General features: G+C 32.0%; 1 protein-coding gene across 5 annotated transcripts in view; it reads left to right on the forward strand.

Moving 5' to 3' along the window:
- LOC148604902 (serine/threonine-protein kinase Nek1-like) overlaps positions 1 to 17,920 on the forward strand; it is a 40,769-nt gene that overhangs the window by 10,048 nt on the left and 12,801 nt on the right. For 3 of the 5 annotated variants that reach the window (XM_088550492.1, XM_088550490.1, XM_088550493.1), the window contains exons 15-34: positions 1,216 to 1,273; positions 1,831 to 1,896; positions 2,572 to 2,616; positions 3,731 to 3,805; positions 4,739 to 4,795; positions 5,349 to 5,454; positions 5,848 to 5,962; positions 6,168 to 6,276; positions 7,197 to 7,325; positions 7,698 to 7,760; positions 8,442 to 8,486; positions 9,628 to 9,722; positions 10,426 to 10,461; positions 10,809 to 10,997; positions 11,558 to 11,609; positions 12,221 to 12,377; positions 13,924 to 14,073; positions 14,687 to 14,866; positions 16,383 to 16,664; positions 17,471 to 17,672. In XM_088550492.1, the coding sequence (XP_088406618.1) occupies positions 1,216 to 1,273; positions 1,831 to 1,896; positions 2,572 to 2,616; positions 3,731 to 3,805; positions 4,739 to 4,795; positions 5,349 to 5,454; positions 5,848 to 5,962; positions 6,168 to 6,276; positions 7,197 to 7,325; positions 7,698 to 7,760; positions 8,442 to 8,486; positions 9,628 to 9,722; positions 10,426 to 10,461; positions 10,809 to 10,997; positions 11,558 to 11,609; positions 12,221 to 12,377; positions 13,924 to 14,073; positions 14,687 to 14,866; positions 16,383 to 16,664; positions 17,471 to 17,672 (2,211 nt within the window). Of the gene's footprint in view, positions 1 to 1,215; positions 1,274 to 1,830; positions 1,897 to 2,571; positions 2,617 to 3,730; positions 3,806 to 4,738; positions 4,796 to 5,348; positions 5,455 to 5,847; positions 5,963 to 6,167; positions 6,277 to 7,196; positions 7,326 to 7,697; positions 7,761 to 8,441; positions 8,487 to 9,627; positions 9,724 to 10,425; positions 10,462 to 10,808; positions 10,998 to 11,557; positions 11,610 to 12,220; positions 12,378 to 13,923; positions 14,074 to 14,686; positions 14,867 to 16,382; positions 16,665 to 17,470; positions 17,673 to 17,920 lie in introns of all 5 variants that reach the window. The other 2 variants (XM_088550491.1, XM_088550494.1) reach the window with 2 other exon arrangements.

The following is a 17,920-nucleotide window of genomic DNA, read 5'->3' on the forward strand; positions in this document are numbered from 1 at the left end:
GTATGCAGATAGTTTTTTTTTTATTTTAAGTTGGTACATTTACTTATTTATTTGTATACATTTGTGAAAAAATTGCTTTGTATAATGGTGAAGGGCTGTTCATGTCTTTGTTATTGTCTGTTAGACACTTGGTTATACTGCCATAACAATCATAGCATGAATGTATGTTGGTTGATAATTTAAAAAAAAAATTCAACAATGTTCCAAACCACAAAAGGAAGGTTGAAATGTATGAGGGTTATGGCCCTAACCATTTTGGAATTAGGTGGATTGATGTTTGTGGTTAAGACTTGAACTGTTTAGGAATGAGGGGCAAAAAGATGGCCAGAAACAAGCATTTTCACGATGTCCAGACAATAACTTGACTATAAGTAATTGGATCTTTTTAAAATTGTACCACAAGGTGCGATACCACTAAATAATAGCTAGGATGAATTTTTGGGCTATGGCTTGAATCTACAAGGATTTAGGGGCCAAAAAAGGGCTAGAAACAAGCATATTCTGATGTCCAGAAAAAAAGATTTTTTTTTATTTCTTGATGATAAAACTTGAGTAAAAGGGTATGGATTTTATTGAAATTTTACTACAAAGTACCATACCCCGAAGAAGGACTAGGATTGATTTTGGTGGTTGTTACTGAAACCAATGATCAATTAGGGGCAGAAAAATTGTCAAATTCATATCCTGAATCAAATGTCTAATCATAATCAAAAATCAAAGTTGTATCAAGTTTGAATGGTGTATCCAATCTTGCCCAAATTTCAACCTCTATGGTTGTACCATAATTTGGGATATTTTGGCATTTATCTGTCAAAATGTGAATGTTTAATTTTGATGTGTTTAATTTTGGTACATTCAGAGCGATAAGTGTTTTAATTTTGTGTTATCTTCACAGTGGTATCAAAGTATCCTTTTCTATCATGAAAAGAATTAACCAGTGTCATATTCATTACTACGTTTTACCTGGGTAAAGCAAATGATCAATTTGATTGCTATGTAGACACATACTCTGGTATAGATCTTGTTTTCGTCCTAACCTACTAATACACTGAAATGTAATTGGCTGCCTTAATTTTTGAAAATGTTTTATTTCGGTGTGTTCAATTTTTGCACTTTTAAGTGAGGCGCCAAGTAAAGCAAATTAAAACTATGGCCAAATTTCCCAATTTACGGTATCAAGCTGCTCATTGTGAATTTCTTTTGTTTTCTTAATAGATCTCAGGACAAGAAAAGACCTGGTAGTAACAGTGGGTCAAGACCAGGAAGTGCTCAGGTATGAGAATTTAATGATGTTTCTGAATTTGTAATGTATATAAATGTACCATGTGATATAACACTGCCATTTTTTTTAACACTATTTTAGCTATAATCATAGGTGTTAACTTCCGAAAATGCTACAGAAGGAAATCTCTCAGTGTTTTCTCAAAGTGGGAGATTAGTTGAGTTTTTGTTTTTGCAACATGTTTTGATAATAATTAAAGTAGTTTATTATGATTTTAAGCTGAAAATTCAAAGAAGATGGGAGAAATTATCAGGAATGGGTGAAAATCTCTTGCTTTGAGAAGGGAACAGCAGATTGTTGATTTTAACATAAAATGTAAAATGGCTTACACCAAAAGCAGGAGACTTAATACCTATGGCTATAATTCTCATTTCTTAACCAGTCTGTAGCAACAACAAAAACAGGAGAAGTTCTATTAATTTTGAAAAATTGAAAAATTTGCACAATATTGATATCAATGTATGCTTTTTGTTTCAACTGAAGTATATAATTACCAAATGCCTCTAAGAAAATAGCTTCTATATATTACATTCTGTAACATTTTTTAGGATTTACAAAGAAAGAAACAAGAGTTTATTGAGAAGGAAAGAAAAAGAAGAGAGGAAGCAAATAAGGTATCTTTAAGTAGGAGATCAGATTTTAAGTAGCACTCCAGCTAAGGATCATGCAAAATGTGATTCATGGGTAAAAAGCCTACATATTTTTATTTTTGATATTTTGTTTGAAATGTCATAGTAAACAGAAATAAACATGTGGTTTTTGATATAACCCGTGCTTTTAGGAGATAAAAATTATATAGAATGCACTGTAGATTTCAAAATTAAGGGAGATAACTATGTAAATGGCGTTCAAATACAATAGAATTTACTGTATTTTCAGTGTCGATTATCTCGTAAGAGCAGGCAGATTTGAATGAGTAATTACACATTTCATAGTATAGACTTATAAAATAACTTAATTACAAAAATAAAAAATATGTAGCCTTTTTTGGGGTGTATCACATTTTTACAGATTTTGCATGATTCTTAAAAAGACAGCTACTTAAAAAAATCACTAAAAAAGATGTGTTGATGAAAACCCAGTCATTATGTTTTGTGCACTTTTATATATGTCAAGTAAATTTTTTAAGTATTTGATTTTTGTCGATGATAAAATAAATTACAAGAGAAGACTTAATGACATGACTTTTCTTTACATTACCCTTATTAAAAGGAAAACTCTGTTAAGTTAAAGTGTAATATAGGATGAGATATAGAATAATTTTTGCATTACTTATTAATTTTTCACAGGCAGCAATAGAAAAGAAACACAAGGACTTGATGGAAAAACAAAAGGTAGGTTTACATTGTAAATAGCAATAAGATTGATAATTACAGTGGAGTTGTATGTGCCAATGAAGTAAGCTTGTTTTATTTATGGCATTGAATGGACTTCTTGAACCAGTTATGATTTTTGTTCTGCTTTTTAGCGGAATTCTGCTATTTCAAATCAGGATTTTACTGTTACGATTTTTTTTTACTTTGTATTTACTTCCAATTTTGTCAATTTCCGCTTTGTTTGTAGACCTCGTAAAATCATGTCTGTTGAACAAAACTTTTATCAGCTTCGTTTGATTTTTTTGAAGCATTGTATGAATACTGAACATACATAGCAAGAGTTTTGAACCCGGTTTGACAGAATTAATGATACAATTTGTTCTCACACAGTAATAAATAATTTTCACATTCAGACTGCTGGTTTCTTAATCGTCTGATAATCCCATTATCAAATTACTGCAAACTTTTTTAAACAATAACATTAATTTTCAGGTCATACTTATGGTTACCTTATTTCTAAAAAAAAGTTCTTCTTAAAAAGCACCATCATTCTATATCACATTACTATGATACTGTGAAATATTTCCACCTTCACCATTATAACTTTCATTGTTCTTCACAGGCAGTATGTTACATATGTTTTCATATATTTTAAGACATATTGAAACATGTGTTTAAGTCCAGTTAGCAAAAAATATGTGTTTGTATTTGTGCTTTTGAAAATACATGACATCATGTGTTTTCGAAAATCTGACAAAAACCAAATCTTTTCATATATGAAATCCTATTGAAAAATATATGTATACCATATAATTTTTGTTTTATTGTTTTTCACATATTATTTATATTTTTTTTATGTGTTTATCATGTGGATTCAGACATTTGAAAAACATGATTAACATATGTTTTTCAGGTTTTTTTTTAAAACATGAAAAGCAATTTTTCCTATGTATATCAATTATTCTTACTTACACTGTAAAACTTCTGAAAGCAAGTTATACATGTATTCATGATTTTACTTATTTTAAAAAAAAAAAGAAAAAAATGAAATGTATAAATTCATAGAAATAAGGTCATAATTGTAATATCATCCTTTCTAATCATCAATAATTGAGCATGGTTCCCATTACAGATAAACAGAATAAATAAAGCCAGAGAGGATGGCTGGAAGAATATGGTTGGTTCTCTAGGATCTGATGACAGTGGTGTAGGTTTATTGTTAAAATATGATGTGACAAAAAATATTTACTTTCCATGAATTTCAAATTTATCGAAGAGATGTTTTTAAAAGCTTACCATAAAACTTTTACATAAAAAATAACAGAAGACAATGAAATATTGAATATGTCTACAAAAGATATTGCTAATATATCATTGCTTTGTGGGGTTGATATGAATGACCCATCTTACTGACAAGAGTCTAATTCAGTAAGTATAAAAGGTGTTGGAAAAAAGATATAAAATTGACTCAAAGGTCTTCTCTATGTTATGGTCTTTTTATCTTCTTTTTAGATGGCTTAATATTTTGTAATATCACATTATTGGATATTGTGACATGAAAAAATGATATAATAATTAATAATTTTATGATTTATTGCTGTGTGATTTTATTGCATTGCCTATAAAATCTGTTTGGTCCGTAGTCATGTTGTGACGTTTACATTTTATCTGCTGATGTAATCACTTGGGAATATAGCTTGGTAAAGATCAGGAGTACCAGTGTCATATGATATTATGAACCTGGATTAAAATATCATATGATTTTATAACCTCAGGGTCAAGATATCATATGAAATAATGACCCCAGGGTTATTTTATTTTAACCCCAGTGTTAGTATTTTGTGGGGGTCAAAATATTATATGACACACTGATAGGACTTATTGGTACCATGAATAAACTACAGTATTTTTTTTATTGGATATAAATTTTCATGGTGTTCAAGGTTCAGTAAAACCCAAATTTGCAATTCTGAACAAAATGCAGGATTTCCATTGAACATATAGATGGTTTTGTGAAATCCCTGAATTAAAATATCCATGAATAACAAAATTTTTTTAAACCACAAAATTTATATTCCTGAATATCAATCAGTTCTTTGAGAACAACAAATTAACATTTATATGAATATTTAAATTACAGAAAAGTAACGATAACAACAAAGGAAATCAAGGTCAGATCAAATGGCCAGCTCCAAAGGTATGCAAGTTTTTATATAACTTCACTTCTAATATGATATGCAACCTACTTTGTCTTTCTTTATTTATTTTTCAGTTTAATTTGGAATAGCTAATGCATAATGATTTAATTTTTATACATTATTAAAATGACGTTACATTCAGTAATTGGTTTAAATGAATACATGTTTGTCACAGTTAGCCAGGGACAAAAAGAGGATTCAGCATCTCTCTGCCCTTTTGAAGCTCCTCTCTACCAACCAGTAAAATATGGAACTTTACTTCTGTCATACTTTTCTTTTCACTTTAATTCACTTGCATTCAATTCTTTTTTGAAATGTTTCCTTGATCAACAAGAGCATTATCATTATTTTACCTAAGTATGTAAAGTCTGGGTTCATTCTTTGTTAAAGTGTTGTAGAGAGTTGTTCTTCATCTTTATGCACCTCCACTCTAACTTTCCAGCTTAAACTTTGCATATTAATATATTGTGATATTACAGTTACCTACTGTTTTTGTTTTAGATTTTTAATGCACGATATGGTCTAAGCAAGATTTTTTTCTATATTTTTTAGCCAGCAGAACCTCAGCAGCAGCCTAACAACAGGGGAGACTACGCTGATTATCATGCCTACTTAGACAAACTGGACAGAGATCGGCAGGGTAGACAGAATGCTCCAGGTAAATATAATGCAGGTATCCTCCTAGAACTTTGAATTCTTCAATAAATGTCCTTTGAATTGTGCTGCACTTCCAGAACAGTGACTGAATTTTATTTTTTATTGGACACAAACGTTTCTTAGAATTTCTTTCATTATCTCAATTCATAAATATAAGAGTGCAATTTGATATTGACTAAGGCCATCCACCATTTAAATTTGATGCATCTGTTATGTTGAAATGAAGATGCTTGTAAATGCAAACATTTTCCTTTTTCCATTTCAATTTGAAACCTTGCATTTCAAGGTATAAACACAACATGCACTTTTTAAACTCTTAAAACTTTTTTATCTTAAACCTGAGCCTTTTAATTGAAGAAATTGTTACATCTACCGGTATTTCTCTATATGTCAGCCGGTGGTGCAGCTTACATGGCAGCCCCTAGACAGGCAGCTGTACCCAGGGCAGGGGTTACTCCAAGAGTACCAGCTGCAACTCCAATGGCACAGCAACAGGCTGAGGAATTCAGGTAGCAACACTTCATTGTATAATAAATGATTTTTGTAAGTACATTTGTGCATTTTTTACATTTTTTGTCCATTGTCAAAATACTGAAATATAGTAAATACTGCCATAAATACATCTCCTACAGTAGTTAATAATGTGCTGTGTTGATCCATCAATCTGTACAAATAATTTTAACCTTGCCAATATCATTTGATTATTGATTACAGACAAAAAGGAAATGATGCTGCTGAGAGGGCTCGAATAGTCAATGAATTTATACAAAGGAAGAAAGAAGCAGAGGCCAACAAGAGAAGAGGTCATGCAGAAATGTTTGGTGTAAGTATTCTTAGAATATATGTGTAGAAACTTAATTTTTAAGCAGTTAGGTTATTGTATTTTCACTGACAAATATTTCTTTTAGCAAAAGTATTATGGTTTAATTGGGTCATCCTGTTATACAGTACAAAATGAAACTCAAGGAAGCTTTTTTAGAAAGGATATGCAAGTAAATTGTAGGATACTTCATTCAATTTTCATTGATTTGATCTTTGACTGAGTGGTAGAAATTGAAGGTTGGGTATACCATGTGCATTGCAATTACACAGGTAAAAATGACACATGTGCGCATGTGTTTCACACGCGTGTCACACATACCCTAGTATGTTTATCTTCTTTAAATCTTCTCCATTTATTCAACGTTATTTTATGATATGCAGTAGTTCATGAGCTCCTTGTCTTTAGATAGGCACCTTTATTGTCTGAAATCCTAGTTTAAAATTTTTATAACCCAATTGCATGTAGTTATTATCACTTTGTGGAATGCAATTGTTTACTTGTGATTTTATTTCAGAAGTTATTTTTTCACTTATCTGTGATAAATGTGATAAATCTAGATGTTGAAGTATTAACTTCCTGTATAACCTTTAAATACTCCCTACAATGTTAGGTTCTCTAGATATGATGTATATTATAAGATATTTTTTTTTCCAGTGTTTTCAGTATAAAGTGATGTATAAACTTGGTTGGAAACTTACCTGACCTATTTCGTAATATATTTCAACTGACGTCTAGATCTATAAATCTGCATAACTAAAATTTTTTGACACTATCATTTTTGAAAACATTGTCAATGAGGTACTTTTAAGTACATTTGTAATTTCAGCCAAAATATTTTGTGCTGATGATATGGATGAATCTTTTTGTAGACTTTTGCTTGATTCTTAGACAGTTTAATCTTATTATATTGCGTTTTACAGGGTGCAGCTCCTTGGGAGCCAGCCAGAAATATACCATCTCCATCACCAGCCAGAGATGATTCTCGACCATCCTCAGCCAGAGATGATGGGCGACCCTCTTCAGCTGATGCTAGAAGGAGAGATGAAGAGGTAATAGAGAATAATATTTGTGTATAATGCAAGTTTCATTGATTATTTGAGATTTTGTTGATGAGCATGGTGAGTGAGATTTTATTTCATATGTTGACTTTAATGGAGGAACGATTTAAAGAGATGTCATTTTTACTTATGTTGATGTAACAGGAGGAACGAATGAAAGTTATTTTTTTCATGGATTGATTTTATGGGAGGAATGAGTGAAAGTTAAGATATTTTCTCTTAGAAGGTATTTAAAAAATCATTTTTGGTGAATGCTAAGACAGTGTGTGTGTGTGTGTGTGTGTGTGTATGTGTGCATGTGTTTTCTCAGACCTATATATATAACTGTTAGACTCATAGATATTGTTGTCGCTGTTGTTCTAGGAATACCTAGAAAGGTTAAAGAAGATACGACAGGCTAACTATATGGACAGGAAGAATGATAAGGTAACTTTACAAGTTCTTTGTAGTTTATGAATTTTATTTTGTTTTCCAATATAAAGTATAGCTCCGTCTAAAAATCATGCAGAAGTAATTTTATCATCTATTTGATATTTAGTCTGACAGTCCCTGGACAATGAGTCTTTCTATAGTATATATAAATGATAGAATCACACATAGTTCAGGATTTTATGGACCATTTTCATAAACATGGCCAAAAAGACCATTTGTCTTAAACCAGCATAAACAGGATTAGGCTTGTCTAACTGGGAAAATGTGTCCGAAAGCTATGAACCTGTTATCTTATTTGTGTATAAGTATTTGAAAATTACAATTATAAGAAACCATGCAGATTGGAAATCTCACCACTAATATGTACATGTAAGTACCAAGTGTTAGGGTTGAGCATTGACATTTCAATTGGTTATGCAACCTTCTAGAAAACCTACAACAAATTTACCACAATGATTTTATTTCCACTTGAAAAAGTGGTACCTGGAACACATGTAACCATTTTGAAATATACACAACTTTACATAAAATATTTATACACTTGAAAAATTATACTTGTAGCATAAAAAATAGCTGTAGATATTTGTGTTTATTTTAATTTAGATTTTTAGTTCCAAATTTTGATTCCTGTTTTGTTTTTATAAAGAAATTATAATGAATATGTTTTAATTTCAGTACAGTGAAGCAGAAATGAGAAAAAAGAAAATAGAAGCATTAAGAGTAAGTTGTAAATAAAACTTAGGACCTGTTTGTTCCTGGATTCATGCATGTCAAAAACCCTCAGAATTTACTTTTATTTACTTTTATTTCTTATTCAGAAACAGTTATAGATCACATAAATAGTCATAGTATTCTTAGCTCACCTGGCCAATATTCCTTGGGGTATCCTGCATAGAATTGATTTGGGGATTTTTGATTTGTAGAAAAACATGGCCGCCATTACTAAAAATAGAACATAGGGGCCAGACAGTAGTTTTTCACATATATCTCCAAAACCATTAGGTGTAGCTAAATTCTGACATCATGTAAAAGTGTTTAGCATGATGAGATCTATCTCTGATCTAGTTTTGGTTTTAATCGGTTATGCCATGTTGGAGTTATTGCCCTTTTTCAACATTTTTTTTTTCTATTTTTAATGTTATTTCTTTCAAAAATCTTCTCCTCTGACACTACTTGACCAATTGATGATAAATTTGGTATGAATGTTTCTTGGGGTATCCTGATAAGTCATACCAAAGTCCTCTTGAGTCAAAATTGTTGGTCATCTCCTTGTTAAATTTATTACCCTTGAAAGACAAACTTTAATCAGGTGAGCAATTCAGACTCCTGGGAGCCTCTTGTTTTGGTTGTTGTTTTTACATGAGAAGAATTATATAGATTGTGTATGCATTGGCACTTTGTAAGAGTTTATATTTAAACTTAAACAGAATCGTTTGTTCAGTTGGTTTTTCTTCACCATGAATCACCTCTACCATAGACAGTATGTCTGCATTTTATATGGATTTATACATAATACCCCTGTCTTATGGCAGATTTATTATGGTAGATCTCTTTCTGTCCGTATGCCTGTCCACACTTTGTACGAGAATACAAAACAGCTTTGATAACTTTTTTGTTCAATCTTAAATCTGAAAAATGGAAACAGGTCTATCCTGTGCTTTAGCACAACTTAGTTTCAGAAGCTTAAAAACTAATTTTGAACTAAATTTGTTACAATCAAATTCAGGCTTGATGCACACATCCTCAAATACAGTACAGTTATTTCCATCTTCTCATGTGTCTTTCAGTGTATATAGTTTACCAGATTATACGTAAAGGATTTTCTTTGCTTTATTTAATCATTGTGATTCAAATTTTTCAGCAACAAGCTGATGATAAGGCCAAACAGCTGAGAGAACAGCTTGAGCAACAGAGGAGAGAAATGATAGATAAAGAAAACAAAGTGAGAGGCAATCAGGTAAGACATGATATAGTAAACCCTCTTACAACTACTGCAAGGATGTAATTTAAGGGGGATCAAATGGGCACATGCGGTCTCCCCCCCCCCCCCCCAAAAAAAAAAAAAAAAGAAAAGAAAAGAAAAATTGCACACACAAAACATCACAATCTTTCACTGATTATTTACTTTTGTTAAACAATAGAAAATTGTAAGTTTGCCTTGGTTCCATTTTATGAATCTAGTGTCATTTATTAAGCTCATTGTTTAGAATAAAGAATCTGTTAGAAAGTGAAGGGAGCTGCATTACCAGTTGGGAAAATGCTCATTATTAAATTTATACCCCCCACTTGCAAAATGGTGGCAGTATATAGTGATTAGGTTAGCTGTCTGTCCTCCCTTCCTTCCTTCTGTTAAACAGCATTGACCCATCTCTTATCCATTACTCCTGCTACACCTCTGAATGGAATTGAATAAAACTTTCACTGAATCTTATTTACAGGTTCCAATTGTGCACTTTTTATTTTATATTTTGATCAAAATCAGTATGGAGGTCAGAAGGTGCATGTTATCAAACTGTGGACTAGGGGTATCAAGTCAGTGAACATTGCTCACTGACTTTTTAGTTTTTGATTAAAGACAATCTTTTTCTTAACAGTAAGTTTTTTTTATGTAAGTCCCCTTGAAAGATATATTAACTTAATCATACTTGAACTTCACCATGTTTCAGATTCAAAGATATGCCCAAGGAAGAGATAGGTAAGTTTAATCAATATTGGTGTACCATCACATTTTATATTGTTCAGTACTTTTAATTTTTTAATATTTACTATATTTGATAAGGGAGTTTGGTTTGTGAAGTGGTTTATTTATATGGCATGAGCAAAGTATTTACATGTAAATGAAAACAAGAAAACTGGAAACAGAAAAAGAAGATTAAGTATGGTTGAAAAAGGTTTAAGGAGTCGAACAAACTTTATGCCTTAAAAAATGTAAGTAAAAACTTAGAGTGTGAAGTTTCAGGATGTCTTAGTTTCATTACTTCATTTTATTGATGATTGGGTTTGTCTTTTTGTAATTGTTGATTTAAATTATTGTCTATTTAGACCTGGATCAGCTCCTAGTGCCAGACCAATGCCTAAACCTGTCCCAGCTGTTGGTATAACAGGGGTCCTACATGCCATTGGGTCTGAACCACCCCATCCTGAGCCTCTTAAGACTCCACCTGGTATTGGTATGACTGGTGCTCTACAGGCTATTTGGGCTAAAGAGGATTCCCCTGAGGAGAGACCAAAGTACGTTGATAAGTCTAACATAATTGTCCTATACTTGAACATATGTAATTGCCGATAATAAATCGTTAAAATACATGTGTAATTGCATACATAAAGCTACAACATGGAATGAGATAAGTTCAACTATACAGACTTGTCAAACCCGTTCTTGTTTTGGTATGACTAGGACTTTACAGACTATTAGTATGAATGTCAACTCCGCTACTGAAAAAATGGTTGTCTCCCAATTACCTTTAGTTTCCAGGTTGGAAAATAGAACCTTTCTTAACATCATGGTTTTGCCTAAAAATAAAATTTCAGTGAAAACTGAAATATAAATGTACCAGGGTATCGAATATTGAAAATACCAAAAGGAAAATGAATACAAAGGAGTAAGTTATGTCTCCTCCATTTAAGTCAAGCAGTCTGTTCTCATTATATCTTCCTTTTAATATATTGTATTGAGATAAAATATGGTACAGTTATTGCTCTTAACTACAATGAATAGATACACAAGACACATTTAAACTTGTCATGAAAATGTTTTATTCTTTTTTTTGCATTTCTCCCTTCCTTTTCAGAAGTGCATTACAAGTGAAAAAGGATGAAATTTTAAAAGGAGTCAATCAGAGGGTGAGTTATTAATGTGTAAATTATTTACTCAAATGGTGAAGTTTATTTGATATTGTGCTCACTCACTGTTTTTAATTTATTTCTAATGTTTATGTTAAGAGAAAATTACAACTTTGATATTGGTTAGGTGGTATATTGCTTGTTTTATATGTATGTCCATGTGATATTGAAATCTTCATAGATGCTAGAACTGTTTCAATGATTTTAATAGAATTTGATATTTACTAAACCAGAAATCCAAAATTGTCTCATTAAATTATTGTCTATCAGTAGAATTTATTCTTCAGTGTAGAAACATGTCAGATTTATATAAACTGAAATGTATAGAAAAAAATATATTGACATGAGAGGAATGTATTGACATTGGTGAAGCAATAATGAAATACAACAGGAAAAATAGAGTTTATCAGTAGTAACTATGAAAGGTAGTATACCATCACCAGTGTTCATGTTATTGTACAAATCTTCATGGGTTCATTACACATCTAAGCAGTTGGTGCATTTGATTACCAATATGAAATGAATCCCTTGATATCTATTGATGGATGATTCTTCCTTTGTAGAGCTTATAGTTAGTATACTTGAACTATGATGGGGCATTTTATTTTCAGGGACCACCTAGGGCTGGATGGGGAGCTCCTCCAGACAAACTGGACCTTGAGATCAAAGAAGAGGAGGAACCAGAAAGTTCAAGGTCACGATGGGGAGAAAAACTTGATGACCGTCTCAAGGATTTACCTCTTGCAGAAACGGCATCTGCTATGGAAGGTACATACATATTATCAGACATTTTTATACTCCCTCCTTAACACCATTCTGATAATGACAGAAATTGTGAGACATTTTCTGAGAAAACTTAAGAAAAAATGCTTTGAAATCTGCAGGACTTTCAGTCAGGTAGCTTAAAAATTCATCAGACTTGACAACTCTTTGTCTTGTTATATCAGACAATCAGAGATGTTATACCCCACTCATTCTGTCTGAATTGTATTGCAATTGTCTTGATTCCCAATAGATAGATCAATTTTAAATTTGGTATCTGGCTATTCACCAAAATTCTTTGTTTTTTCACATGTACCTAATGTTTGCTATGTTTGTGGTAACATAAATAGAGCTAAAATTAGACACAGGGAAAATTACCCTTAAAAGTTGGAGTATTTGATCTTTCGAAAAGGATTAATCCATTAGGAAGTCAGTGTTAAAATATAGTATCTCCTTTCCCCTCAGGTCCTTGTCTTAATAAAGTATACTTAAAAATGCTTATTATAAGTAATGATTGTTTACGTAGCAATACATTATGACACCCTAATTAGTTATCAATTTGACAAATGAAAGATTTGCTGGTATTTAATCTATCAGCTTGGGTGCTGATCATAAAATTGATTAAAAGATACTATGTGGCACCACAGATATCAATTTACGATGGTCTTTAACACCTTTCTGACCAAGGGTAACATCTAGATTTTGGTAAATTCATGAAATATAGATATGGAATGTTGTAATTCCTTGATTCTTTATTCAACTGAACTAAATTGAAACATCACGTTACCGATAAGTCTAAGTCCCTGTAAGAATCAGGCAGTAGGTAAAACATGGTATGAAAAAACCCATCATTTTGATAGTGTAATTTGACTATTTGCACCATGGGAATCAAAGAAAAAAGACAAGACTTTCCATATCATGCTGGACCATTTAATTACAATTTCATTGAAATATACTGAAAGTGAACATTTCAAGGGCAGATAAAAATCTCATTTTTCTAACATTCTGTTGAAAAATTTCTCAGCAAAGTCAGTGATGCAGAGATTAAGTAGTGTTATTTTCAAATACAGAAATATCCTTGAGTGATATTACATTGTCAGATCAGTTGTTTTTTGACATGCTTTTTTCTGATTTTTCCCATTTTGCCTCATCCTTACAAATACTTACACTTAATTTAAGTGCCCCTTACTGTGCCCTAAAAGCCATCGTTTATTTTCACAAGTCATGGTTTGTATCTCATCAATGTGAAGTTACTTTCCTTTTCTGGATATCTTGTTTCAAGTTAGGACATTTATTTATGCAGGGAAATTTTTTAGTATGTTTGGTATAAACATGAAATTTAAAATAGTAGAAAATTAAATGCCTTTCTTTTCCCTCCCATATTGAAAAAAAAACCTACGTGAAAATTTCTCAATATACAGTATGGAATGGGCATACTTTGAAAGTGAATTTAGTTGTTTTCTGATATTAACTTCTTGTATTAAGTGGGAGTATACCTGGCACTGCAATGCATGCAAGTTCATGTTTCACTAGGTCTTGGTTTTGTTTACAGTTACTAGTGCCAGAGATAAAGTCATAGTTAACCCGAGTGATGTGGCAGCATCGCGGCAACAGTGGGGTCGCCCAGGCAGTACCATTGTGAAAGCTTTGAAGGAGTGTCCTATAATGGAAGCTGGTAGTACCATGTCTAGTGATAAATCAGGTATTGGAATAAGGAAAGACAAATATAAATATGCTGAGTAAAATTTTTAGGAATATGCTCTTTAACATGTTTTGTTTCAAGCCCAATAAACAAATTTGTTTTGTGCGTGAAAATTATAAAATCCTACTGTCATAACCTATAGGGCATGGTATTTAATTATTATGATTAATAACTGTTTTACAATTCTTTAAAGAACTAAGGAATCTGTCAAGATTCATGTACAGTTCCAACTAAGTGATCCTGTGTAAATGTCCATGCATAAAGCTTCATTTTTAAATTAAACCCAATCATTGTGCTATTGTATTATTAACATTGTCAGTCTGTCCTTCTGTCTGTTTGTCTCTCCATACTTTGTATAGTACTGTAGGAACATTAATTTTCTTTGAGTTTTTGTAGTTTTTGATCAAAAACTTAATTCTTGGGGATTATTTTTTGTGGTTTTTACATTGAGAAGTAGTAACAAAATGACGGTGAAAATTTTCTTTTAGGATTAAACGCATTGATAATTCTTTTCCTAGTAACAATATGCAAATTTTTGATACATGTAACTGGTGCTAAATACAAGTTTCTATGTTTTTCTCTGCATGAAATGTTTATATTATGTACTAAATAGATGATAGTGTACCATCCTCAGTAGTATCAATAGAATCCAAGCCTGGTGTTGGTTCTACGATAACTGTCTCCTCTACTGAAGGTAAACCTGGTACAACCATCACATTACCAAAACCATCTGTTCAAACTGGCACCATAACCATTGCTTCTACAGAGAAAAAGGAAAATATTACTAGACCTGGTATGTGGTGTAGGACACTGGTTAAAGTCAGTTGGGTGGGTAGAGTTTGTCAGGGAGTGTGGTATAGGACCCTTGTTAAAGTCAGTTGGGTGGGTAGAGTTTGTCAGGGTGTGTGGTATAGGACACTGGTTTAAGTCAGTTGGGTGGGTAGAGTTTGTCAGGGTGTGTGGTATAGGATACTGGTTAAAGTCTGTTGGGTGGGTAGAGTTTGTTAGGGTGTGTGGTATAGGACACTTGTTAAAGTCAGTTGGGTGGGTAGAGTTTGTCAGGGTGTATGGTATAGGACCCTGGTTAAAGTCAGGTGGGTGGGTAGGTTTTGTTAGGGTGTGTGGTATAGGACACTGGTTTGTCGGTTGGGTGGGTAGAGTTTGTCAGGGTGTGTGGTATAGGACCCTTGTTAAAGTCTGTTGGGTGGGTAGAGTTTGTCAGGGAGTGTGGTATAGGACCCTTGTTAAAGTCAGTTGGGTGGGTAGGGGTTGGTCAGGGTGTGTGGTATAGGTCACTAGTTGAAGTTGGTCCTTGTATGGTAGTCAAGTTAGCAGAATAAATTTAGTTTATTATAAAAGGAGTTTAATTAGTTTTGCATGTGTTATGTATAGAGTAACACTCTGCTTTTCTTTTTGCTGCTTGTAAGTGTTTTTTTTTTATTCACAAATCTTTAGATATAAAAAATATCTTCTCATAATTGGCCAATCCTTTAAATCTGACTACTAACCTGTTCTTTATTAATGATTAAACCCAGAAATCTCTCTACCTGTAATACTCTTCTAAATATTAAACAGTCATCAACTTTTCTCAACAGATCTAAAACAAGAGAAGTAATATGAAATCCCTTTTCTCAAAAGCGTGTTTTAATATATTTTTTCCTAACACCTCTAATGTAATTATTCCATTTCATTGTTTAAGTAACCATTAAAATATAACTAAGACAGTCTTTTTCAGAAACTAACACAAATATGAGCAAGACGTCTCATATAACTTGAATTTTATGACTGTTGAAGAAGGTGTGAATTTGATATTGAGTAATTTTATTTGAATAATTATTGGATGGAATTTTTCAATTTTTTGATTAACAGTCCTTGATGTTTTTGCTGTTTGATAAGACATGCTATTGTAAAAGAACAAACAAAACACAAACAAACGATAACTACAGAAATTGTAATGTTGTATTAATTTTGAAAATATACCATAAAACATAACTGTTCTTTGGTTTATTTTTCTGTTCAGGATTTTAGCTGTGAAATAAAAAGTTAAATCTTTTATGTTATCATTTATTGTTAAAGTCATATAATGCACACTTGTATTTGTATATATAAAAACACAGAAATTTTAATGTTTGCAAATGTCAAAAATAGCCAAATTAGACCCATCTATCAAAAATATCCAAATTAGACCCATCTGATATTTTCTATTTTACTGTAGTCTTTATTCACCTTTTTTGCATGATATAATCTTTTGTTCTCCACTTTGTTATCTACTTTTCACTTAACGTTGTACTTTTATATTATTTCTGTAGAAATAGAGCCTCAAAAGGCAGCAGATTCAGAATCCTCAGAAAAGTCAGCCAGCCAATCAAAATCTGAGTCATCCATGACATCAGAACCCGGAAGTAGCAAATCAGAAGACAACAAAGTACCAGAAAAATCCAGTTCTGAGGGACAATTGTCCAAACCACCAGTAGCCTCCAAGCCAGTTATAAATAAGCCTCCCTTGCCCGCTAAACCTGCTACGACAGAGAAACCATTGGTCTTACCCAAGCCTACACTACTGGTCAAACCAGAATCTCCTATGACTTTTGGTTAGTCTCTGTAGTCTCACTTTATTTTGTCCTCAGGTGATAGAAATGGAAAAAAAAGATCCAGTTAAGCTATGTTCCATTTTTTCTTTTTTTTGTTCTGCTCCATCCTTGTGAACACTTAGCAGTGAACTTGTAAATTTAGAAATTATTGCATTTACTGTAGTTTTTTTCCCATCTAGATGGATAAGTATATTTGCTTTGTGAAAACGGCTGTTTCTGTTGTGTAGTTTCTTTCTATTAAACATTGCTTTATTTGGTTGCATTTGACTTAGAACTTGGCATATTTCTTATACATGTAGTTATGAAAGTATTAGATTAAATGTAACCACTATTCAATCGCCACAGTATCGAAAATATTAGGAAAATTTGAAAAAAAGAATGTTAGGCCATGGCGCTAATTGTCACAGTTATAGGACATTGTGATGGCTGACATTTATTTGCCCATAAATTGTTCATTTTAAGTGCACTTCTATGACATTAAAACCCCTTTTACAGAACAATGTGATGAAGAGAATATCTTCATAGTGCTGATGGTATAAATATACATGTAGTGGATATACATTTTTTTTCTGACCATGTTTCACCCTCTTCCTGTTTCTTACAGAGACTACTTCTATATATTTTTCATTTGAGTGTTTGATCAACTATAAGCTTCCCCCAGATCAAAAAAAAAATGAAGCATTGCAAAAGGCTCTGTATCAGAGATAAGATGTCTTAATCTCATTGACTTTTTTCACCCCTGACGTTGCTTTCTCGTATATAGAGAAATAAGGTAAGGTTTTATTTCATTTCATTTCATTTTATAGGTAATCAAGTTCCACCTAAAGCTGTGAATATAGAGGGAGAAGGGTCTTTGTTCAGCAAGGTAGAATTGGATCCTGAAGAACAAAGTGATTCATTACAACAAGAAAAAGTGAAAGTAGATGAAATCAAGGATGACAAACTGAAAGTAGAAGAAGTCAAAGATGACAATCCAAAAGAGAGAGGAGATATCCTGAAGGATAAGAAGTAATTTGTTCTGAATGAATCTTTAAAATAGATGAAAAATGCTTATTCACAATGTAACATGATTTATGCTACATGTGTTTCTTGAATCTATCAGATTTGGTATTTATTCTATAGGTAACAAACTGATGTTCATACATGTATTTTCTAACTTGTTTGTTAAATGTTTAATGCACTTTGGGGAGTGGACAATTTTTTTTTCAATAAAAATATATTGGGCCATTCTTTAACATTTTTTTAATGAGATTTGT

Source organism: Perna viridis, chromosome 10 (assembly GCF_037379345.1).
Source record: "Perna viridis isolate PV_CMFRI_1.1 ecotype Kerala chromosome 10, ASM3737934v1, whole genome shotgun sequence".
Taxonomy (NCBI): domain Eukaryota; kingdom Metazoa; phylum Mollusca; class Bivalvia; order Mytilida; family Mytilidae; genus Perna; species Perna viridis.